General features: G+C 36.4%; 1 protein-coding gene across 1 annotated transcript in view; it reads right to left on the bottom strand.

Annotated features, from left to right (window-relative positions):
- ASUN (asunder, spermatogenesis regulator) overlaps window positions 1-21,451 on the bottom strand; it is a 32,866-nt gene extending 11,415 nt beyond the window's left edge. Inside the window, exons 1-8 of the mRNA XM_005680736.3 lie at window positions 20,900-21,451; window positions 19,674-19,909; window positions 17,558-17,632; window positions 11,280-11,482; window positions 10,818-10,898; window positions 6,881-6,971; window positions 5,188-5,316; window positions 3,384-3,468 (exon numbers count right to left, since the gene is read on the bottom strand). Of these exons, the coding sequence (XP_005680793.1) occupies window positions 3,384-3,468; window positions 5,188-5,316; window positions 6,881-6,971; window positions 10,818-10,898; window positions 11,280-11,482; window positions 17,558-17,632; window positions 19,674-19,898 (889 nt within the window). The 5' untranslated portion in view covers window positions 19,899-19,909; window positions 20,900-21,451. The remainder of the gene's footprint in view (window positions 1-3,383; window positions 3,469-5,187; window positions 5,317-6,880; window positions 6,972-10,817; window positions 10,899-11,279; window positions 11,483-17,557; window positions 17,633-19,673; window positions 19,910-20,899) is intronic.

Raw genomic sequence — 21,490 nt, 5'->3', positions numbered from 1 at the left:
TTCACAGTCCAACTCTCACATCCATGCATGACCACTGGAAAAACCATAGCCTTGACTAGACGGACCTTTGTTGGCAAAGTAATGTCTCTCCTTTTGAATATGTCATCTAGGTTGGTCATAACTTTCCTTCCAAGGAGTAAGCGTCTTTTAATTTCATGGCTGCGGTCACCATCTGCGGTGATTTTGGAGCCCCAAAAAATAAAGTTTGACACTGTTTACACTGTTTCCCCATCTATTTCCCATGAAGTGATGGGACCAGATGCCATGATCTTCGTTTTCTGAATGTTGCACTTTAGGCCAACTTTTTCACTCTCCTGTTTCACGTTCATCAAGAGGCTTTTTAGTTCCTCTTCACTTTCTGCCATAAGGGTGGTGTCATCTGCATATCTGAGGTTATTGAGATTTCTCCTGGCAATCTTGATTCCAGCTTGTGCTTCTTCCAGCCCAGCATTTCTCACGATGTACTCTGCATAGAAGTTAAATAAGCAGGGTGACAATATACAGCCTTGACGTACTCCTTTTCCTATTTGAAACCAGTCTGTTGTTCCATGTCCAGTTCTAACTGTTGCTTCCTGACCAGCATATAGGTTTCTCAAGAGGCAGGTCAGGTGGTCTGGTATTCCCATCTCTTTCAGAATTTTCCACAGTTTATTGTGATCCACACAGTCAAAGGCTTTAGCATAGTCAATAAAGCAGAAATAGATGTTTTTCTGGAATTCTCTTGCTTTTTCAATGATCCAGCATTTTTAGTTGAGCTCAATCAGAGGAATCACTATCAAAGGCAATTATAGTTCTACAAAATATATTTCTTAAATAGTAAGACTTCTGAAGGGCTTCCCATATGGCTCAAGTGGTAAAGAATTCACCTGCCAGTGTAGGAGAGGCAGGAAGGAGATGTGGGTTTGATCCCTGTGTTGGGAAGATCCCCTGGAGGAGGAAATGGCAACCCACTCCGTATTCTTGCCTAGAAAAATCCCATGGACAGATGAGTCTCGTGGGCTACAGTCCATAGGGTTGAAAAGAGTCAGACACAACTGAGTGACTAAACACAATGGTTGAAAGTCAAAATTACTCCTTCATCTATGTGCTGCAGAATGGATGTTGTGTTAGCAGGCATGAAAACATTAATCTCACTGTATGTCTCCATCAGAGCTCTTGAGATATCAGATGTACTGTGCAACGAGCAGTAACGTTTTGAAACAAACCCTTTTCTCTGAGCAGTAGGTTTCAACAGTGGGGTTAAAATCAGTAGACCCTGTTGTTACTTAGAATCAGTAAACCATGGTGTCAACTGATGTGCTATTATCCAGGTTTTGTTGTTACGCTGATACAGCACAGGTGGAATAGATTTAGCATAATTCCTAAGGGCCCTAGGATTTTCACAATGGTTAATAAGCATTGCCTTAAACTTAAAGTCACAAGCTGCATTAGCCCCTAATAAAAATGTCTGCCTTTCCTATGAAGCTTCGAAGTCAGACACTGACTTCTCTCTAGCCATAAGAGTCCTAGATGGCATTTTCTTCCAATAGAAGGCTGTCTAATCTACACTGAAAATCTGTTGTTTAGTGTAGCCAACTTCAGTGATTACTGAGCTCGATCTTCTGAATAACTTGCTGCAGCTTCTACATCAGTAGTTGCTGCTTCACCTTGCATTTGTATGTTATAGAGTTTCTTTGCTTAAATCTCATGAACCAGCCTCTGCTAGCTTCAAACTTTTCTTCTGTATCTTCCTCATCACTTTCAGCCTTCACATAATTGAAGAGTGAAGGCCTTGCTCTGGATCAGGTTTTGGCTTTTGGCAATACTGTGGCTAGTCTAATCTTCTATCTAGACCACTGTAACCTTCTCCATGCCACCAATAACGCTGTTTCACTTTCTTATCATTTCTCTGTTCACTGAAGTAGCACTTTTAATTTCCTTCAAGAACTTTTCCTTTGCATTCACAACTTGGCTAACGGTTTGGCACAAGAGGCCTCACTTTCAGCCTATTTTGGCTTTCAACACACCTTCCTCACTAAGCTTAATCATTTTGAGCCTTTGATTTAAAGTGAGAGATGTCCAGATAACAAAAATTAAAACAAAAATAAACAAATGGGACATAATTAAACTCACAGCAAAGGAAATCATAAACAAAATGAAATGATGACCCACAGAATGGGAGAAAATATTTGCAAATGATGTGATGGACAAGGGATTAGTCTCCAAAATTTACAAACAGCTCATGCAGCTCAACATCAAAAAAACAATCCAATCAATAAATGGGCAAAAGACCTCCGGAGACATTTCTCCAAAGACAATATACACATGGCCAAGAGGCACATGAAAAGATGCTCAATATTGTTAATTATTAGAGAAATGCAAATCAAAACTATAATGAGGTATCAGAATGGCCATAATCAAAAAAATCTGCAAACAATAAATGTTGGTGAGGTTGACAAGAAAAAGGAACCCTCTTACACTGTTGATGAGAATGTAAATTAACACAGCCATTGTGGAGAATAGTACTGAGGTTCTTTAAAAAACTAAAAATAGAGCTACCATATGATCCAGCAAGCCTACTCTTGGGCATATAACTAGAGAAAACTAATTCGGAAAGATACATGCAGCCCAATTTTCACTGCAGCACTATTTACAACAGTCAAGACACAGAAGAACCTAAATGTCCAGTGAAGATGAATGGATAAAGAAGGTATGGTACATGCATACCAAGGAGTATTACTTGGCTATTAAAAAGAATGAAATAACACCATTTGCAGCAACATGGATGGATTTGGAGATTATCTAACCTAATAATATCAATATTTTTGTGTCTCAGGGAATAGGGTGGCCCAAGAAGAGGGAAAGAGACAGGGAACAGCCAGTTTGTAGAGCAGTCAGAACACACACAACATTTATGGATAGGTTCTCCGTCTTATATGGGTACAGTTTGTGGTACCCCAAAACAATCACAATAGCAATATCAAAGATCATCAATCACAGGTGACCATAACAAATATAATGATGATGAAAAAGTTTGAAATATTCTGAGAATCACCAAAATGTGACAGAGACATGAAATGGGCAAATGCTTTAAAAAATGACACCAATAGATGTCATAAACATTCAATTTGTCAAAAAAAAAAAAAAAAAAAAGCTACATCTGCTAAAGCAAAGCATGATAAAACAAGGTATACCTATATTTGTTCCATTAGCCTCATCTTTCCCAAAGTATACTCAAAAGAACACTAGGTTCCATGACCATTAATGGGTGACACTGTGAGATAAGTTTGCAAAGGGATGAACTAAAGTCATCAGGTTAGTTATTCAAGAACTTCTCAAAGCTGTTAGTATGTTTTCCTATGTTAGATCTTATAAAATACTACTTTCCAATGTCTCTTACTTACCACTTTTCAGGAAATCTACATGTGCATCTTTGTGATGAAGCAGCTCCACATCATAATTGGCAGATGTGTTAGCATGTTGTTCTTCCTTAAAGCAAAATTAAAAATAACTTGGCTTTGATTTTTTTAAATGAATTATTTATTTTGCTTAAAGTGAGATCAAATATACTCAACAGCAATTAGCAATAATAATGGGACAATGTGCTCAGTAATTAATCTATTTAAAGATGCAATGATTTTCCAATTAAATACAAACTATATGAAAAAAACTACTGGCTACATTTCAGTAATAAAGTAATGGTTTTTATGTCAGAATTAACGTAGATGACTAATCTAGAAATTTAGAATTTTTTTTACTCTGAATGCATTGTCCTGCCAATACATTTTTATACACAAATATGACATAACTCAAATAGTTTGCTAATTGTACAATAGTTGTTTAAAGGAGGAAATAGCATCTTTAAATTCCTATAGTAAGTTAAACAAGCACCAATTATATAAAATAGCAAATATAGACTAATAAACAAGTTGAGCAACTTGTTTTCACTGAACAGTAAATAGAAACTTTAGTATTATCTATTTACAAGAAAGAGACAGAGATTGAGGAATCACACCAATAACACACAAATATGGTCAAATTTAAAAAGTAATGTATCTATCATCCTCAAAGGATTTTGCTTGCAACTCATGAAATTACATAAAGTGTATCTATTATGCTATTTTAATCTTAATTGCTTCCTCACCCAAACTGATTAAGGCTATAATTTCTACTGAAGAGCCTGCCACTGGTATAAGGAGGAATAATGAAAAGATTACATTTCTCATGCAAATTAGTTTTTAGAATATGCAAAAAAATACAACTGGACTTATAAGAAATGAATTTAAATGTTTAGATATAGTGGCTACTTTATGTTTGTTGACATAAATAATACAATTAAACTTAACTCCACTCAGTAAAAATTCATCTGAAGCTTTCTATAGGCCAGGGATCATACTGGTCTTAAGACAACTAAGTAATATAATGAAAATGCTGTTTTTGTTGTTGTTTAGTCACTAAGTTGTGTCTGACTCTTTTGTGACCCCATGAACTGTAGTGCTCCAGGCTCCTCTGTCCATGGGATTTCCCAGGCAAGAATACTGGAGTGGGTTGCCATTTCCTTCTCCAGGGGATCCTCCCGACCCAGGGACTGAACCCACATCTCCTGAATTGGCAGGCAGAATCTTGACCCCTGAGTCATCAGGGAAGCCCATAATGAAAATGACAAGTTAGTAATAGATTCCTAAGAAAGTCCTTCAGTAAAATCATAAGACTCATATGGTAGTTTTTCAACTAGAATAATAAACTTGTTTAAAATTATAAACTTTTTCCCCCTAGTTAGACCTATCAGTGATAAACACCTTGATAGTGGGTAGGGAAGAACAAAAACAAAGGAAACAGAAGATATACTAGAACACACGAAGTAAGTTAAATCTAATAACAACTGTCAGGAAAAGAATCACAGAAAAAGTAATCATTTCAGATGAAAATTATATTTTGATGAAAATAATGAGAACAAAATTAAAAACAAAAAAGCTGATATAGAAGGTTCAAATTAGGAAAAAAATACTGCATTTTGTTCTGTGATCCTTTCATGTTGCTTTTCATTATTTACTAACCTGGTCAAACACACTGAATGTGGGCTAGCAAAACAGAAAATATGATATGGGAAGAAAGAATTAAGGTTCATTAAAACAAATAATACATATCAAGCAAATACTTAAAAAGAAAAGCAGAGTTTTCAAAGTAGCAAGAAAAAGAACTGCATACCTTCATTGGAATATTAGTAATAGTAGTTGAAGCCAAGTCGAAATGCTGCTGTACTAAAATATTTAATTTGGTAGCAAGATGCCGTCCTGCACGAACACTATGAACTTCACTGGTTAAAACCGGGGACAACTATAGAGAAGTATGAAAAAAACCCCCACAAAACATTAATACATTGTAATTTAGGGCTACATACTTTACTTCAACCCATAAAAATTAAGTACTTTTTAACTTTTGAGATAGGAAGCAAAAGATCCATAAGTTAATCATAATCATTATCTCAGTAATACATTTTTATTCATTCATTCAGTCAACAGATAGGTAAGGAGAACTTACTATATTGATTGCCAGAAATTGTGAGTTATTGGAGGATACAGCAGTGAACAGGTAAAATCTCTGTCCTCTTGAAACTCAGAGTAGAATAATCTTTGATTTAAATATATATTTTAATTTATAAGTTTAACTTCTATTTATCTATATGCAAAATTGATTTGAGGTGATCCACAGAAATACTGTAGAATAATTAATTTTGTGAAGAAGACAAACCTCTGCAGATAACACTACTCATTACAAAGAATGAAAATCACTACAAATGTCATATTTTGTCACCAATAAATGTAATAAGGCAGCCAAAAGTCACTTATAACAAGGTAACCTTTTATTTGTTCCAGGGTAATATTTATCATAAGTAAACTGTTTACTTATCATAAAGTAAAATCAAAGTACTGTCATGATATCAAGAGTCACAAAAAAGCTAGCAAAAAAATGGGTTTACACTGGAAATTACCTAAAATACAATGACAGAGATAACCTAAGAAAACCAATCAAAAAAAAAAACCCACCAGTTATTTAAAAAAATCATTAATACTTTAGATGTTTATAATAAATAATGCTAGATAAAAAACAGAGATAAGAACATATACATTTAATATCATTATATAAACACATACGTCGGTATTGCTAAACACAGACCACTGATATGGTCTATGCTATGTGAATCCATTTAATAATCAACAAACTCATCTTTTCCTTTAAAATTGTGCCAATTTATTTGAAAAGTAAAACTAAGGTTGGAAATTAGTCTTTTCCCTTCTGGATAGGAAAAATTAATTTCTTTCCTATAGGAGTATATTTTGACTAAAGACTGTATTTTTCTTCTAATGAGGAAAAAAGAAAAATTTTCCAGAATAAGAAGTCATTAAAGCAATTTGGCTCAGATGATAGAGTCTGACTGCAATGTGGGAGACCTGGGTTCAATCCCTGGGTCAGGAAGATCCCCTAGAGAAGGAAATGACAACCCACTCCAGTATTCTTGCCTAGAAAAATCCCATGGATGGAGGAGTCTGGCAGGCTACAGTCCACGGAGTTACAAAGAGTCAGACACAACTGAGTGACTCACACACACACACACACACACACACACAAAGTAATTGAAATTTGAGGAACAATACAAATTGTGTGTGGTTTGACAATAAAGTTATTTGAAATAAACATCAAGAGGCAAGCAAAACAGAAAATACTTTCAAAATCTACAATTATAACATGAAGAGCCAATCCAGGTATTTTGCCATACAGGTAGATTTCAAAACCAAATTTTCTTAGCAGAAAATGTTGGCAATCAGATCATTCTTATGCTAAACCTTGTATTTATCATTAATAACTAACAATGACCTCTTCTTCCATGACCTCTACTTACCTCTTTCTTAGTACGATCAGATACAAGGCTGTCTTCACCAACAGGGTAGGTGTGGATCAAGACTAGCTCACATTTCTGAATCTGCATGAGACTTAAAGAAAAACTTTTCACTTAAAAGATAAGAACACATACTATGGAATGAATTCAGGCAGGTAAACCATAAAACATTTAATATACTAAAACAGTGTATAAATCAGATTAGTATAGTTAACATAAAAGCTAAATATTCAGAAAGACTGTATAATTGCTATCCTTCTATGAACATTTAATGAATAATTTTTATGTATTTAATTCAAATGCAAAAATGATCATTTTCTGTGTTTTTGAAGGATAGAATAAAGGAAAAATTCTTACATTCTGGTATAATTTTCAAAAGATAACTGCCATAGAGAGAAATGAATATACTGTGTATTAATTTCCCTTTTACTAGTATTTAAATGGCCACCCTCGCCACTATTCTTGCCTTGAAAATTCCACGTTCCAAGGAGCTTGACAGGCTACAGTACATAGAGTTGGCCACAACTGAGAGCATACACATACATACTAGTGTTTTTAAGGACAACATGAGGCAACTATATTACCTATAATTGGCTATTTCCAAGAATATAGGATCTGTAATACTAAAAAGTTACCCCAACATTTTATCTGTTTTTTGCCCCTCCATTTTATTTTATATTTTAAATTGAGGTGCAGCTGATGTACAATAATAAAAGTTGCAGGTTTACAACATAGTGTGATTCACAATTTTTAAAAATTATACTCTATTTATAGTTACTACAAAATATTGGCTATATTCCCCCTGTTGTACACTATATCCTTATAGCTTATTTATATACAGTACTTTGTACCTTTTAATCCTTACCCTTAACTTGCCCCTCCACCCTTCCCTCTTTCCACTGGTAACTACTAGTTTGTTCTCTGTATCTGTGAGCCAACCTTTTATTTTAAAATTTCCAAACCTACAGAAAAATTAAAAGAAAGGAATTATATAATGAACACCCACATATCCTTAACCTATATTCACTGTTAGTTACATTCATTTTCACTATAAATGACTAAATAGATGTACACTGTTTCTTTTTTTACTAAGTCATTTAAGAGTAACTTGCAGAGGCAATGATACTTCACTCCTACATACCTCAGCATGCTTCCTTCTCCTAGTGAGAATAATCCTACTTGTTAACAATAATACCAGTACTCCACCTAGAAATTTAATGGACTTTTGGACTCAGAGGGAGGGAGAGGGTGGGATGATTTGGGAGAATGACATTCTAACATGTATACTATCATGTAAGAATTGAATCGCCAGTCTATGTCTGATGCAGAATACAGCATGCTTGGAGCTGGTGCATGGGGATGACCCAGAGGGATGTTGTGGGGAGGGAGGTGGGAGAGGGGTTCATGTTTGGGAACACATGTAAGAATTAAAGATTTTAAAATTTAAAAAATAAAAAAATAAATAAAAATTAAAAAAAAAAAAAAAAGAAATTTAATAGCAGCTCAATCTAACATATACTCCACACTACAATTGTCTCAAACATGTCCTTAGTAGCTTTTTTCTTTTTAAAAAATTCATACAATGTAATTAGTTGTAATGTTTTGATTTGGCATTTTATAGATTTGTAACAGAGTATGAGATCTAGCCATTAAAAATATGCATTATAAATTTATCTAAAGACTCAACCAGAAAATTACTAGAGCTAATCAATGAATATAGTAAAGTTGCAGGATATAAAATCAACATACAGAAATCCCTCGCATTCCTATACACTAATAATGAAAAAATAGAGAAATTAAGGAAACAATTCCATTCACCATTGCAACGAAAAGAATAAAATACTTAGGAATGTATCTACTTAAAGAAACTAAAGACCTGTATATAGAAAACTATAAAACACTGGTGAAAAAAATCAAAGAGGACACTAATAGATGGAGAAATATACCATATTCATGGATTGGAAGAATCAATATAGTGAAAATGAGTATACAACCCAAAACAATCTATAGATTCAATGCAATCTCTATCAAGCTACCAACGGTATCTTTCACAATTTGTATGTAAATACAAAAAAACCTAGAATAGCCAAAGCAATCTTGAGAAAGAAGAATGGAACTGGAGGAATCAACCTGCTTGACTTCGGGCGCTACTACAAAGCCACAGGCATCAAGACAGCATGGTACTGGCACAAAGATAGAAATATAGATCAATGGAACAAAACCGAAAGCCCAGAGATAAATTCACGCACCTATGGACACCTTATCTTTGACAAAGGAGGCAAGAATATACAATGGAGAAAAGACAATCTCTTTAACAAGTGGTGCTGGGAAAACCGGTCAACCACTTGTAACAGAATGAAACTAGAACACTTTCTAACACCATACACAAAAATAAACTCAAAATGTATTAAAGATCTAAATGTAAGATCAGAAACTATAAAACTCCTAGAAGAGAATGTAGGCGAAACACTCTCCGACATAAATCACAGGAGGATCCTCTATGACCCACGTCCCAGAGTAATGGAAATAAAAGCAAAAATAAACAAATGGGATCTAATTAAAATTAAAAGCTTCTGCACAACAAAGGAAAATATAAGCAAGGTGAAAAGACAGCCTTCAGAATGGGAGAAAATAACAGCAAATGAAGCAACTGACAAAGAATTAACCTCAAAAATATACAAGCAACTCCTGCAGCTCAGTTCCAGAAAAATAAACGACCCAATCAAAAAATGGGCCAAAGAACTAAATAGACATTTCTCCAAAGAAGACATACAGATGGCTAACAAACACATGAAAAGATGCTCAACATCACTCATTACCAGAGAAATGCTAATCAAAACCACAATGAGATACCATTTCAGGCCAGTCAGAATGGCTACTATCCAAAAGTCTACAAGCAATAAATGCTGGAGAGGGTGTGGAGAAAAGGGAACCCTCTTACACTGTTGGTGGGAATGCAAACTAGTAGAGCCACTATGGAGAACAGTGTGGAGATTCCTTAAAAAATTGCAAATAGAACTGCCTTATGACCCAGCAATCCCACTGCTGGGCATATACACCAAGGAAACCAGAACTGAAAGAGACACATGTACCCCAATGTTCATCGCAGCACTGTTTATAATAGCCAGGACATGGAAGCAACCTAGATGTCCATCAGCAGACGAACGGATAAGAAAGCTGTGGTACATATACACAATGGAGTATTACTCAGCCATTAAAAAGAATACATTTGAATCAGTTCTAATGAGGTGGATGAAACTGGAGCCTATTATACAGAGTGAAGTAAGCCAGGAAAAAAAAAAAAAAAACAAACACCAATACAGTATACTAATGGATATATATGGAATTTAGAAAGATGGTAACGACAACCCTGTATGTGGGACAGCAAAAGAGACACAGACGTATAGAACAGTCTTTTGGAATCCGTGGGAGAGGGTGGGATGATTTGGGAGAATGGCATTGAAACATGTATAATATCATATAAGAAACGAATCTCCAGTCCAGGTTTGATGCAGGATACAGGATGCTTGGGGCTGGTGCACTGGGATGACCCAGAGGGATGGTACAGGGAGGGAGGTGGGAGCAGGGTTCAGGATGGGGAACACATGTACATCCGTGGTGGATTCATGTTGATATATGGCAAAACCAATACAATACTATAAAGTAATTAACCTCCAATTAAAATAAATAAATTTATATTGAAAAAATTATTTGTTATCCTTCTGCTCACCTTTCCTATGAGCAAAAAGTAAAATTTTAAAGTGAAAGGGAAAATGGGACAAGAAGCTGCTGATCAAACACACGTTTTGACTAATTTGTAGAGCCAGTAGAGAATTCAAGGGAATGCTACCAATTACAATTTAAATTACTGGAATAATTATAATGAAATAAACAGGACTATAAAAATGGAATATTTATTCCATTTATGGATTTTACTCACTGATCTGAATTTGCAGCAAGTTTGTTATGCTCATGAATTGTTTCTTGGACACAGTCCTCAAGCATTCGCACATGACTATCACTATGGGGTAAAAAAAAATAACCCAGTTAAATAAACAATAAGAGAAAAAAGTTAAACACACTATTCAGCTGTGTATCATGTTACAGGCACTTTAATTACTGCAATAAGGATTGTCTGTAGCATGCTCATTCACAGTACCAACCAACCAACTGAATGAAAACCTAGTGAGGGAAAAAAGTCAAACTGACCTACATGGTAACAATTCAAACAGTTTCACTGAAGTGAACTGGATATTTTAGAACTGGGAACACAGCTTTGATATTGGAAAGGCCACACGTGATATGCTTAAGTACTAACATGTTGCCTCTATTTTTTTAAAATAAAAACTACAATAAGACATGAAAAATTCCTCAGTAAGAATTCCTGTGATTAATGTCTTACCTTTTTGCATTAGTAATGCAAATTATTCGTCCTCTATTTCCAACACGTTCTGCATTCTCCATCAGCAGAGTACGAGCCTCATGTTGGTATTCAGTAATTTTACAGAGGGTTTCCACTGCTGCAACGAGACCATGCAGAATACTGCAGCATTCTGGATCTGCCCGTGGATTAGGAGGCCCAACTGCAGCTAATGCTGCCATCAGCTAAGTAAAAGGGGAAACAATTGTGTTGACAAGAATAAGCACAAGTCAGACAAAGGCATTGCAAGAAATAGAAACTATAGACCAATGTATGTTATAAATATGGAGACAAGTGTCTTCAACAACATACTGGCAAACTGAATCCAGCAACATTTCAAAAGAATTATATACCATAACCAAGTGGGACTTATCCCAGGAATGCAAAGTTGATTTAACATCCAAAAATTAATTGACGCAAATGCTATCAATACAATTTTTTAAAAATCACATGATCAGCTCCAGGAAAAGCATTTGACAAAAGTCTAAAATCCTTTCATGGGTTGAGAGAGGATTAAATGAGCCAAGGTAAAAAAATAAAATCTTTTCATGATAAAAACAGTTAACAAACTAGAAACAGAAGGGAACTTTCTCAAGCAGATAAAAGACATCTATGAAAAACCTACACATAGGTGCATTCCCTCTAAGATTAGAAACAGAAGGATATCCACTCTCACCATTTCTATTCAACACTGTACTAGAGGTTCTCTCCCGGGCAATTAGGAAAGAAAAAGATGTAAAAGGAATTCAGATCGGAAAGGAAGAAGTAAAACTATCTCTATGTTGCAGATGAAATAATCATGCATGTAGAAAATTCTAAGGAACCCATTAGAAATTTTCTAAAAATAGTAAAACTCAGCAAGGTTGCAAGTACATGATCAAAAGAAAAAACCAACTACACTGCTATGTACTTGCAAACAAAAATTCAAAAGTGAAATTGAGAAAATAATTCCATCTACAATAGCATCAAAAAGAATAAAATGCTTAGGAATAAATTTAACAAAGGAAATGCAAATTTTATACTCTGAGAAATATGAAATATTGTTAAAATAAATTAAAGATCTAAATGAATAGAAAACACCCTATGTTCGTGGACTGGAAGATTTACTACTGTTAAGATGACAATACTACCCAAATTGAACTAGGATTAAACATATGCCCTGTCAGAATTCCAGGTGACTTTTCTGATAAGCAGATTTGAAAGTTCATATGGAACTGCAAGGATCCAGAATAAGTAAAACAATCTTTAAAAGAAAGAGTGAGGACTTTGTTCTATGTATGCATAAAGATATATTCGAAGGTCCAGTTAAAAACTAACAGTGATGGAGATAAACAATGATGTGCCGGTAAACCAGTTCTCTTAACAAAAAAAAATTCCTAATTTGTAGTGTTTGCCAGTATCGGTGGTTAAAAACTCCCATGATAGCTTATTTCAATCTTTCACTGAGTGCAAAGGTGAGATGGGATTCACATACTCAGCTCTCTCAAGCTGGTATAAGCAGGCTCTAGTAGTCGGACACGACTCAGTGACTTCCCTTTCACTTTTCACTTGCATGCATTGGAGAAGGAAATGGCAACCCACTCCAGTGTTCTTGCCTGAAGAATCCCAGGGACAGTGGAGCCTGGTGGGCTGCCGTCTATGGGGTCGCACAGAGTTGGACACAACTGAAGTGACTTAGCAGCAGCAGCAGCAGTATGCCACTAACTGGAGCAGGGGACAAGTGGGAAATTCTTCAAGGCCTAGCTTTTATTTACACACACATGTATGTACCTATGTACACGGGCCAATATATATGCAAATTTTATTTTTAAACTACGTAGGTATTACCTATTCATAAACAATAATAAAAAAAAAAATACTGTGTACACAGCACTATAAAAATTCCCGGTTCATAGGAGAAACTGCTTTATAGGAGAGGGGTGCTGTGGTCATGGGAAAGCAGCAGAAAGTTTAACTTCTCGTGTCAGATAAATATGGGCTTAAATTCTCGCTCTGCCTTTTAATACTGTGTGATCCTGGTCAATCTCTCCTAGTCCTTTAACCTAATCTGAAAGTGAAACCAATAGAACCTGCCCCACATTAGTATGATACTTGTAGACTTTACTTAAATTTAGCTAACAAAAACAAGACTCTTGAGATTTGACACATTTTTTTAGTAAGATCTACCATGTAGAGAGAGGATAGCATTATGAGATGTAAGAGAAGTCCTGAATCTAAGCATGTAAGTCAAACTACCTCTGGCCCCCTGGGCTTCAGTACCTTCACCAGCAAGAAGAGCCAAAGTAAAAAATGTCTACGATCCTTCCAGCCTAAACATTCTTCAATCAACCTACTTTAATTTTTTCTCATGATTATTCAAAATAACTAGAGAAAGGTGTGACATAGATAACTAAAGCTAAACATAAAATGTGTCAACATGGAGATGATGATACATAATTTATACAAAATGTCAATTACTTTGCATCATCCTAAACACCAATGCTTTGCTATATGGTTCCATTCACAACTACTTTCCCTTCAGTCCATAATCTAAAAGCAACTCTTGTGACATAGTATGATATAATATTTCTTCACCTTCAGAAAGCAGAAGGAAGTAGTACAATAATTCTCATATCAGTATATCTACCATTATCAAATGCGTACCTTTTACTGCACTGCAGAGGTGCAGTAAGGAAAATCTATACAAATTTGTACTTATTTTTATTCATATACAACTAGAGAACCCTCAGCCTTCTTTCACAGTACCTCTTGAAAGAACAAAATAGAATACATGCTATTTCTAAGAGATTGTACAGGGGGAATGAATGCAATCTTTAATATTTTTTTCAAGCAATCAAAGAATAAAGATCATTCTGGAGTGATATAAATGCAAAGACAAGCCAAAAAACAGCCCTCCTACCCACCTGCCACCTTCAGTGAGTTACCTCAAAAGAAAAGAAAATTAGAAATGTTTATATATTATGTTAATCACAACATTTTAAGACCAAACACTGTGATAAATACATTTTCTTATACGTATTCAATTTAAAACCCCCATTTGGATGGGATTATTTCCATTAAGGGCTTCCCTGGTGGCTCAGCTGATAAAGAATCTGCCTGCAATGTGGGAAATCTAGGTTTGATCCTTGTGTTGGGAAGATCCCTTGGAGAAGGGAATAGCCACCCACTCCAGTATTCTGGCCTAGAGAATTCCATGGACTGTATAGTCCATGGGGTCGCAAAGAGTCGGACATGACTGAGCGATTTTCATTAAAGGATATCCATTAACAGAGAATTTTTAACATGAAATAGTTCAAAATAATGTATTGAAATATTTCACTAATGCTTGCCTCTCTTGCTCATATTCATCAGTGAAGAACTTTGTAGACTGAAGTCTGCTATCCAACTAAACAACAGCAAAGAATGAAATCTACCACAAACTCAGTATCCTTAGACACATGTTTAAAAAGCATAAACTTGATGTATTGAGCATGGGTTTATTTCTGCTTCCTCCTAAAACCCCACTAAAACTGTAGTAAAGGAATTTAATTTTAAAAAGCAAACACCAAAGGCAGGGGGGCAGAGGGGGGAACCCCAATAAACTCACAAATATGAAGAGAATGGAGGAGCAGAGAAGAGAGTAAACAAGAGATGTCAGCAAGAATGTATGGAGAACCGGTAATCACCTTAGTAACACTGAATTAGCTGAATCTAAGCACCTACAGGGGAAAAAGCAAGATGATATGCTTTTCAGAATCTAGGAGAAGTTCAGGAACTGAGGTATCAAGTACCACACAAAGCAAGAGTGAGCAAGATACTGAAAACTGAATGAGTTGACGTCAGTATAAAGTACAACTTGACTCCCAAACTTACACCCTACCCATGCAAGTGACCACCTCTCCCCAGACACAGAATCACATCCCTTGGAGGAACTGAACCAGGAAGTTACCAAACAAGGATTTCACCAAGTGCAGCAGAATATAAGGGTAAGACACTAGACAAGTGCTGCCCAAAAGGATTTTCTGTGATGATGGAAATATTCTATATCTGTGCTGTACAGTAGCCACTATCCACATGTGTTTTATTTGAGCATCTGAAACATGGCCAGTACTACAGAGAAACTGAACTTTTTAACTGCATTTAATTTTGTTCAGTCACTAAGTCATGTCCCATTCTTTGCGACTCCATGACCTGCAGCCCACCAGGCTCCTCTGTCCTTCACTATCTCCCTAAGTTTGCTCAAATCCATGTCCACTGAGTCAGTGATGTCATCCAACCATCTCATCCTCTGTCACCCTCTTCTCCTTTTGCCCTCAGTTTTTCTCAGGATCAAGGTCTTTTCCAGTAAATTTAATTTTAAATAGCAGCTATTTAATAGCTAATAGTAGCTACACATGGCTAGTACACTGGACAGCACAATACTAGACCAAAACCAGAAAGACTGAGTGGAAGTTCGATATTTCACCTACCCTCTCCCCTGGTTCCCAGAAGGCTGATAACCAGGTTTACAGCATAGAGGTAGAAGGGTGGAAGGTCTTCCCTGGAGACCCCGAGTGGTCCCAGAGAGGTGATCTGTCCATTGTGACATCCAGAGGTCTCCCAGAGAGAGTAATTAGATAACTATGACAAAGACCAGTTGGCAATACCTACTTCTCACCTGCTGTTGAGTGCCTTTCTTTTAAACAAGACTGCATACCCAAGTATCAGCAGGCATTTAAGAAAAGCCTCAGCATGAAAAAGAACACGGAAAACACAAAGAGATCAAAAGAAAACATCAAATAAATTACTAGTACCTTCAGATTAAAAAATTACACCCATAAAGCAAGAAAACAAAAATGACAAACATGTACATAATTAAAGCATAAGTAAAAGTTCTTGGAAATGAAAGATATGATCAAATAAAAAGTTCCATATAAGGGTTAAAAGGAGATAGGTAAAAGGTTCAGAAAGAACAATGAGGACCAATGAGAAAAACAGTAAGGGAATTAATTCAGGAAGTCCAATTTCCCACTCATAGGGATTCCAGAAAGATGCAGAACACGAAGACAAGAACATTATCAAAGAAACAGTACAGGGAAATCTCCCTGGAAGAATATAAACCCTAGCTCAATGAATGACAAAAGACCAACACTGGGGCAAATAATTGAGAAATTTCAGAACATAAAGGAGGAAAGAAAATATTCTAAAACGTTACAAACAAATATTTCCATTTTACAAAGGATAAAATATTTGGCTTCTTGACAAGACTGGAAGCTATATAACAGTACAGTAAGGCCCTCAGTACTTTGAAGAAAAAATTATTTCCAAGCTTAAATTTTTATACCTCTAGTACGAATAAACTGTAAAGTAAATTACAGAAATTCTGGAGGGTATATCCTCCCAAAACAAGAGATTACACACACACCAAAAAAAAAAGAAGAAAAAAATTGGGAACTGAAAGGCAGGGAGCAAGGAGGATGACAGCAGGGCAACAGGCCTAGAATGCAACCAGTTCAAACTGCAGCCCAAGACTGAGCTCCAGGAAGTTTTTCATGGGGAAAAAAAAAAAAAATCAAACCGCCTAATTTCTAATTTCTAATTGAGTTTTTTTGTAGAGACATGAGGAAAACAGCAATATATTCTCAGAAAACTAAGTATATTAAAAGTGAAAAAAGTAAATACAAATTCCAGAAATACACAAAAAAACTGTACAAGAAAGGAAATAACACAGAAGTCAAATCATTGTGCTGTACAGCTTAAACTAATACCGAGCTGTAAATCAACTATATTTTAATAAAACCTTAAAACACAAAAGAAATAAAACAATCACATATGCTACTTGGCTTAGCAGTGGATAACCCCTTATGCAGACATAATGTAAACATGGAATTTTGAATTAACCAAAACTTCTGATGTAACAGTACCGAGAAAACCGGGGAGTGGAAGTGGGCGGTCATAGTGGCATATGCAAGAGAAACTACAAAAGGTAAATCTGCATTGACAATAATGATAAATAAGATTTAAATTAGGAACTCTATAAATAGCAGTAAAAATGTTATTTAGAAATATGGAAGTAAATACTAGATGAGCTAGAGAGTTGAAAGCTTGCTTCTACGAAGTGGGGAAAGACTGGAAGGTGGATAGCTGTTTTTCTTTTAGTGTTAGTTGGTGTTTTAAAACTACACGCAAATACTATACCAGTAAAAAATTATTTTTTAAGGAAGTATTACTGTATTCACATATTTTCAAAAATGGCCACAACCCAAAACCTAAGCAAAAAAACAAAAGAAACTTAAGCTTACCTCCTGCAAATTTTGGTCTTCTTGAGTCCAAGAATTTAAAACATGTGCTCCAGAGTCACTTACAATGAAATTCACCTAATAGAGTTCAAAGAAATAATTAGTATTCAACTCCAATTCCACTCAATTACATATTTAAGATATTTATTTTATTATAAATATCTTTTAATATATGTAATACAAACACACCTTGAAGTGCAGTCTCTAGCACTAGTTTGCTGACTGATTCATTCATACATACACAGAACACCCAGCACCAGGGAAACAGTTCTGCCCCTCACACCATGGGGAACATCAGGGGTTTTCAGATGTAGAAAGACAGAGGGCAGTGCGGGAAGAATACAAACAAAAATAAATGAACAACATGATTTCAGAGAGTGATAAATGCTATGAAAAAGAAATTGTTTAGCTTCTTTAGATCAGTTGATCAGAAAAGGGCTCTCTATAAAAGTGGCAATTGAGAGGAATCCAAAATGACCAAAAGAAGCCAGCCAGGGAAAGAGATGGAGGTAGAGAATACTAGGTACAGCAAACTGCAAATGCAAAAGCCTCTGTATACTCTCATAAGGTCAAAAAAATATGCCGGAGTCATATCACATAAGGCAGTGGAGGTCAGAAGAATGAATTTGGACTTCATTCTAAATTTTAAAATAAAATGCAAACCAAACAATACTATCAGGTAAGATGATGACAGTAAAGACATATTAGAAAATACATCAGAATATGGCTGTGTTCTCTTTTGGGAGGAGGATGAGATTATTTATTCTTCACTGAACTATACGGTATAATTCTTTTTTCTTATTATCTGTGAAATACTAGTTTTGATTTCCCAGTAAGTTTGGTAAGTAGCCTTTTCTCCTGAGGCTTATCTGATAGGAACATGTCTTGCTGGCCCCCTTTACTCACATTACTGCAATGAAATCTTACAACAATCATAGGAAGGAGGTGTTATGCTGACTAGGGAAGAAACTGAGGCTTGAAGAGATGAAGCAAAAAGATCAAGGTCACACTGCTGGTTGCTTAATGATGTCAGAATTTGAACCAAAACCTATGCCCTCAACCACTACATTATGCTTCCTCTCATATATACTTTTTTTTATCCTATATGATACACAATTTACAGAGGGACTAAAAGCAAGTTATATTTAATTTAGAATACATCTGAATGTGTAATATATATTAGACTTTCCATGTTCAGCCTTACTGTTACTCCTCCTGGCTAGGTCCCAGTCTACTCACTCAGTATTCTTGCCTGGGAAATCCCATAGACAGAGGAGTGTGGCAGGCTACAGTCCATGGCGTCGCAAAGAGTTGGCCATGACTGAAGTGACTAAACAACAGGTCCCAGCCTATGTTGCTCCAAATGAGACAGAAAGCACATCATCCACTTGTGGCTAACCAAATGACTTCCCTTAAATAGAACAGTTGAGATTCTGAAACCTGAAGATAATTTTCCTACTCGAAATTTTTATCAATCTTACATTTCCCTTCTTACTGATAAAAACAATTTCCACTTAGCATTCTTAAGAGTATTTCTTTACAACATGGCCAAACCCTGTGGCGGTTTAGGACACTTTCACTAAAACTGTAAGCAGCCTGGTTCTTAGAATTCTGGTTCTGCCTCTAACTAGCTATATGACTCAGAGCAGTTGCTTCTTTTGACCTCAGTTTCTGCATCTCCAACAAGGCAGTAATAAACAGGTATTCACACGGAACACACCAACACACTCTGACAAAGTGCTTTCAGCCAACATCCCTTCTGGTTATCCTGGCAACAGTTCTCAGTGGTCAGTGTCTGTTCCATTCTGGTTATTACATACTTTGAATATTGTCCCATTAATTACAGTAATTACCGCATAGGACTGTTGTGAGAGTCATAGGAGTTAATAAATATGAAGCACATGTAAGAAGAGCTCCGTAACTGTAAGCTGTTATTATTATTGTTGGCTTCGATTAAATACACGTAACATATTAATCCCAAAGGGGAGTTCTATATACCACATTTTTAAAGTAGCAAATAAGCAGTAACTCAAATTGATAGCAAATTCATATATAAAAAATGTAACAAGCAGTTAAGTACACCCCCCAAATCTTGATTTTCCTTGTACTTCACACTCACCAGCTTTTTGAAAGGAAATATGTCATACATTATTCTACAGTATTCCATGGAAGATTCTACTGAGCAAGTCCACAACGATTTAGATATGGGGGCCAATGGGATGATTCCTTGGGTCCTATTCTTCACCAGCATATCAAACTCGACATGCTGTCTGCACGATTCTGCCATGTAAGGGCAGTGATCCACGACAAACACTGTTTTATGAGATTCAGAAAAAATCTTCATCTTGTTTTAACCTGTAAAGGATAAATTATATTAGCCAAACATCTTATATATAACATTTAATCTCTTAAATTATTTCTAATGACTCTCTCTTTTCCTCAAGAAGATCTGGTAGGGAACATTATTAAAATAATCAGTATTCAATGAAATTTATCCAACAAAGGACAAGATTTAATGAGGTCATGACAAGAAAGTAACTATCAATTCAAGGCATGAGCTAGTCCATATTAACCTGTCATTCTACCGGAGGCAGGCAACATTGCAATCTATGCACACATTTTTCGCTTTTGGAATGCACTTAAACTTGTCAGCAGAAAATATTTTTATAAATAATCGAATTGTTTCTCTTACACAATATCAAACATAATAAATGACAAGTACTCTTCAAATACACTTTTGATGATCCTTGTGAATTGACATCAATTACATATAAATCCCTAAACTTAATTAAGTCAGTATTTTGGGGCTTCTCTCCAAAAAAAAAATCTCAAGACTTCTGAAGAAGGGTAGAGGGGGAGAAAGAATGAACTGGAAAGAGGAGTGACAACAAAGGGAAGTCCAAAACATAACAAACATCTCCTAAGATAACTGCATATCAGGTCTTCGCATTAGGATAAGGACCTCAAATTCACGTTCTCCCCCTTAGCTTATGAAACACCACGGTTAATTTATCATGTAGAACAGAAAAACTTAGGTGCTACCATCACGCTGATGGAGAGTAGGAACTTCAAGAACTTTTATAGGAACTCCCATGCTTCGCTAAGAAAATCTTACACTGAATAGACAATCCACATTCGAAAAGCACATGGTAAACAGAGCAAAAGTGCTCATCAAAACGAACTGACTTTTTACAATCTACCTATTTTCTTCTACTGCTTTCAAACGCATTTCCCCTTCATGCAAAACTCTTCTTTGAGAAACCTAGACACACTCTGCTGGAAGGTGGGGGGTAGAAAGTACAAGGTGAGTGGATAGGGAAGACCTCAGGATCGAGGTTCGCTTACTTTCGTGCCTGGTCCTGCAGTGAAAACGAACAGAGGCTATGGACCACAGCCTCTCTGGAAAAGGCTGCTGGCTGGGTGGGGAGGGTCAGCGCACAGTCAGGAGTGACTGGTACCAAAGACAGGGGACTATGCTTTCCCCGTTCATCTCTTAGCACACCGGTCCTTCCCAGGCTTCCTAAATGCAGGAGCGCGCGCGCGCCTGCGCGTGAACACAAACACTCACACACTCGGACTGGCGCGTGCGCAAAGCCCTCTTCGACAGCCCCGCCAAGCTGCCCTTCCCCCTCGGCGGGCCAGTCACCCAGGTCTCTAACAGGAAGAGGGCGGAGCCAAGAAAAAAAATTGCCTCCGACCCTCGAGATTTTCTACCCGCTAATTTTCCCAATCACCCATTGGGAAGACTGATCCCGGCGACCTGAGAGCCTCCCCAAGAGGGCAGTACCAACCACAGCACCGGCTAAACCCGTCACGGGCCCCTAAGCGCAAAGGGCTCCCACTAGATCTCCCTGCTCCGTCTCTCCACCCAGCCCGTTTCCCCTAACAAAACTCGCGAGATTTGCGAGGCCGAGCAAAAGCCCGAGTGTGGACTAG

Source organism: Capra hircus, chromosome 5 (genome assembly GCF_001704415.2).
Source record: "Capra hircus breed San Clemente chromosome 5, ASM170441v1, whole genome shotgun sequence".
NCBI lineage: Eukaryota > Metazoa > Chordata > Mammalia > Artiodactyla > Bovidae > Capra > Capra hircus.
This window is presented reverse-complemented; position numbering and strand designations above follow the sequence as displayed.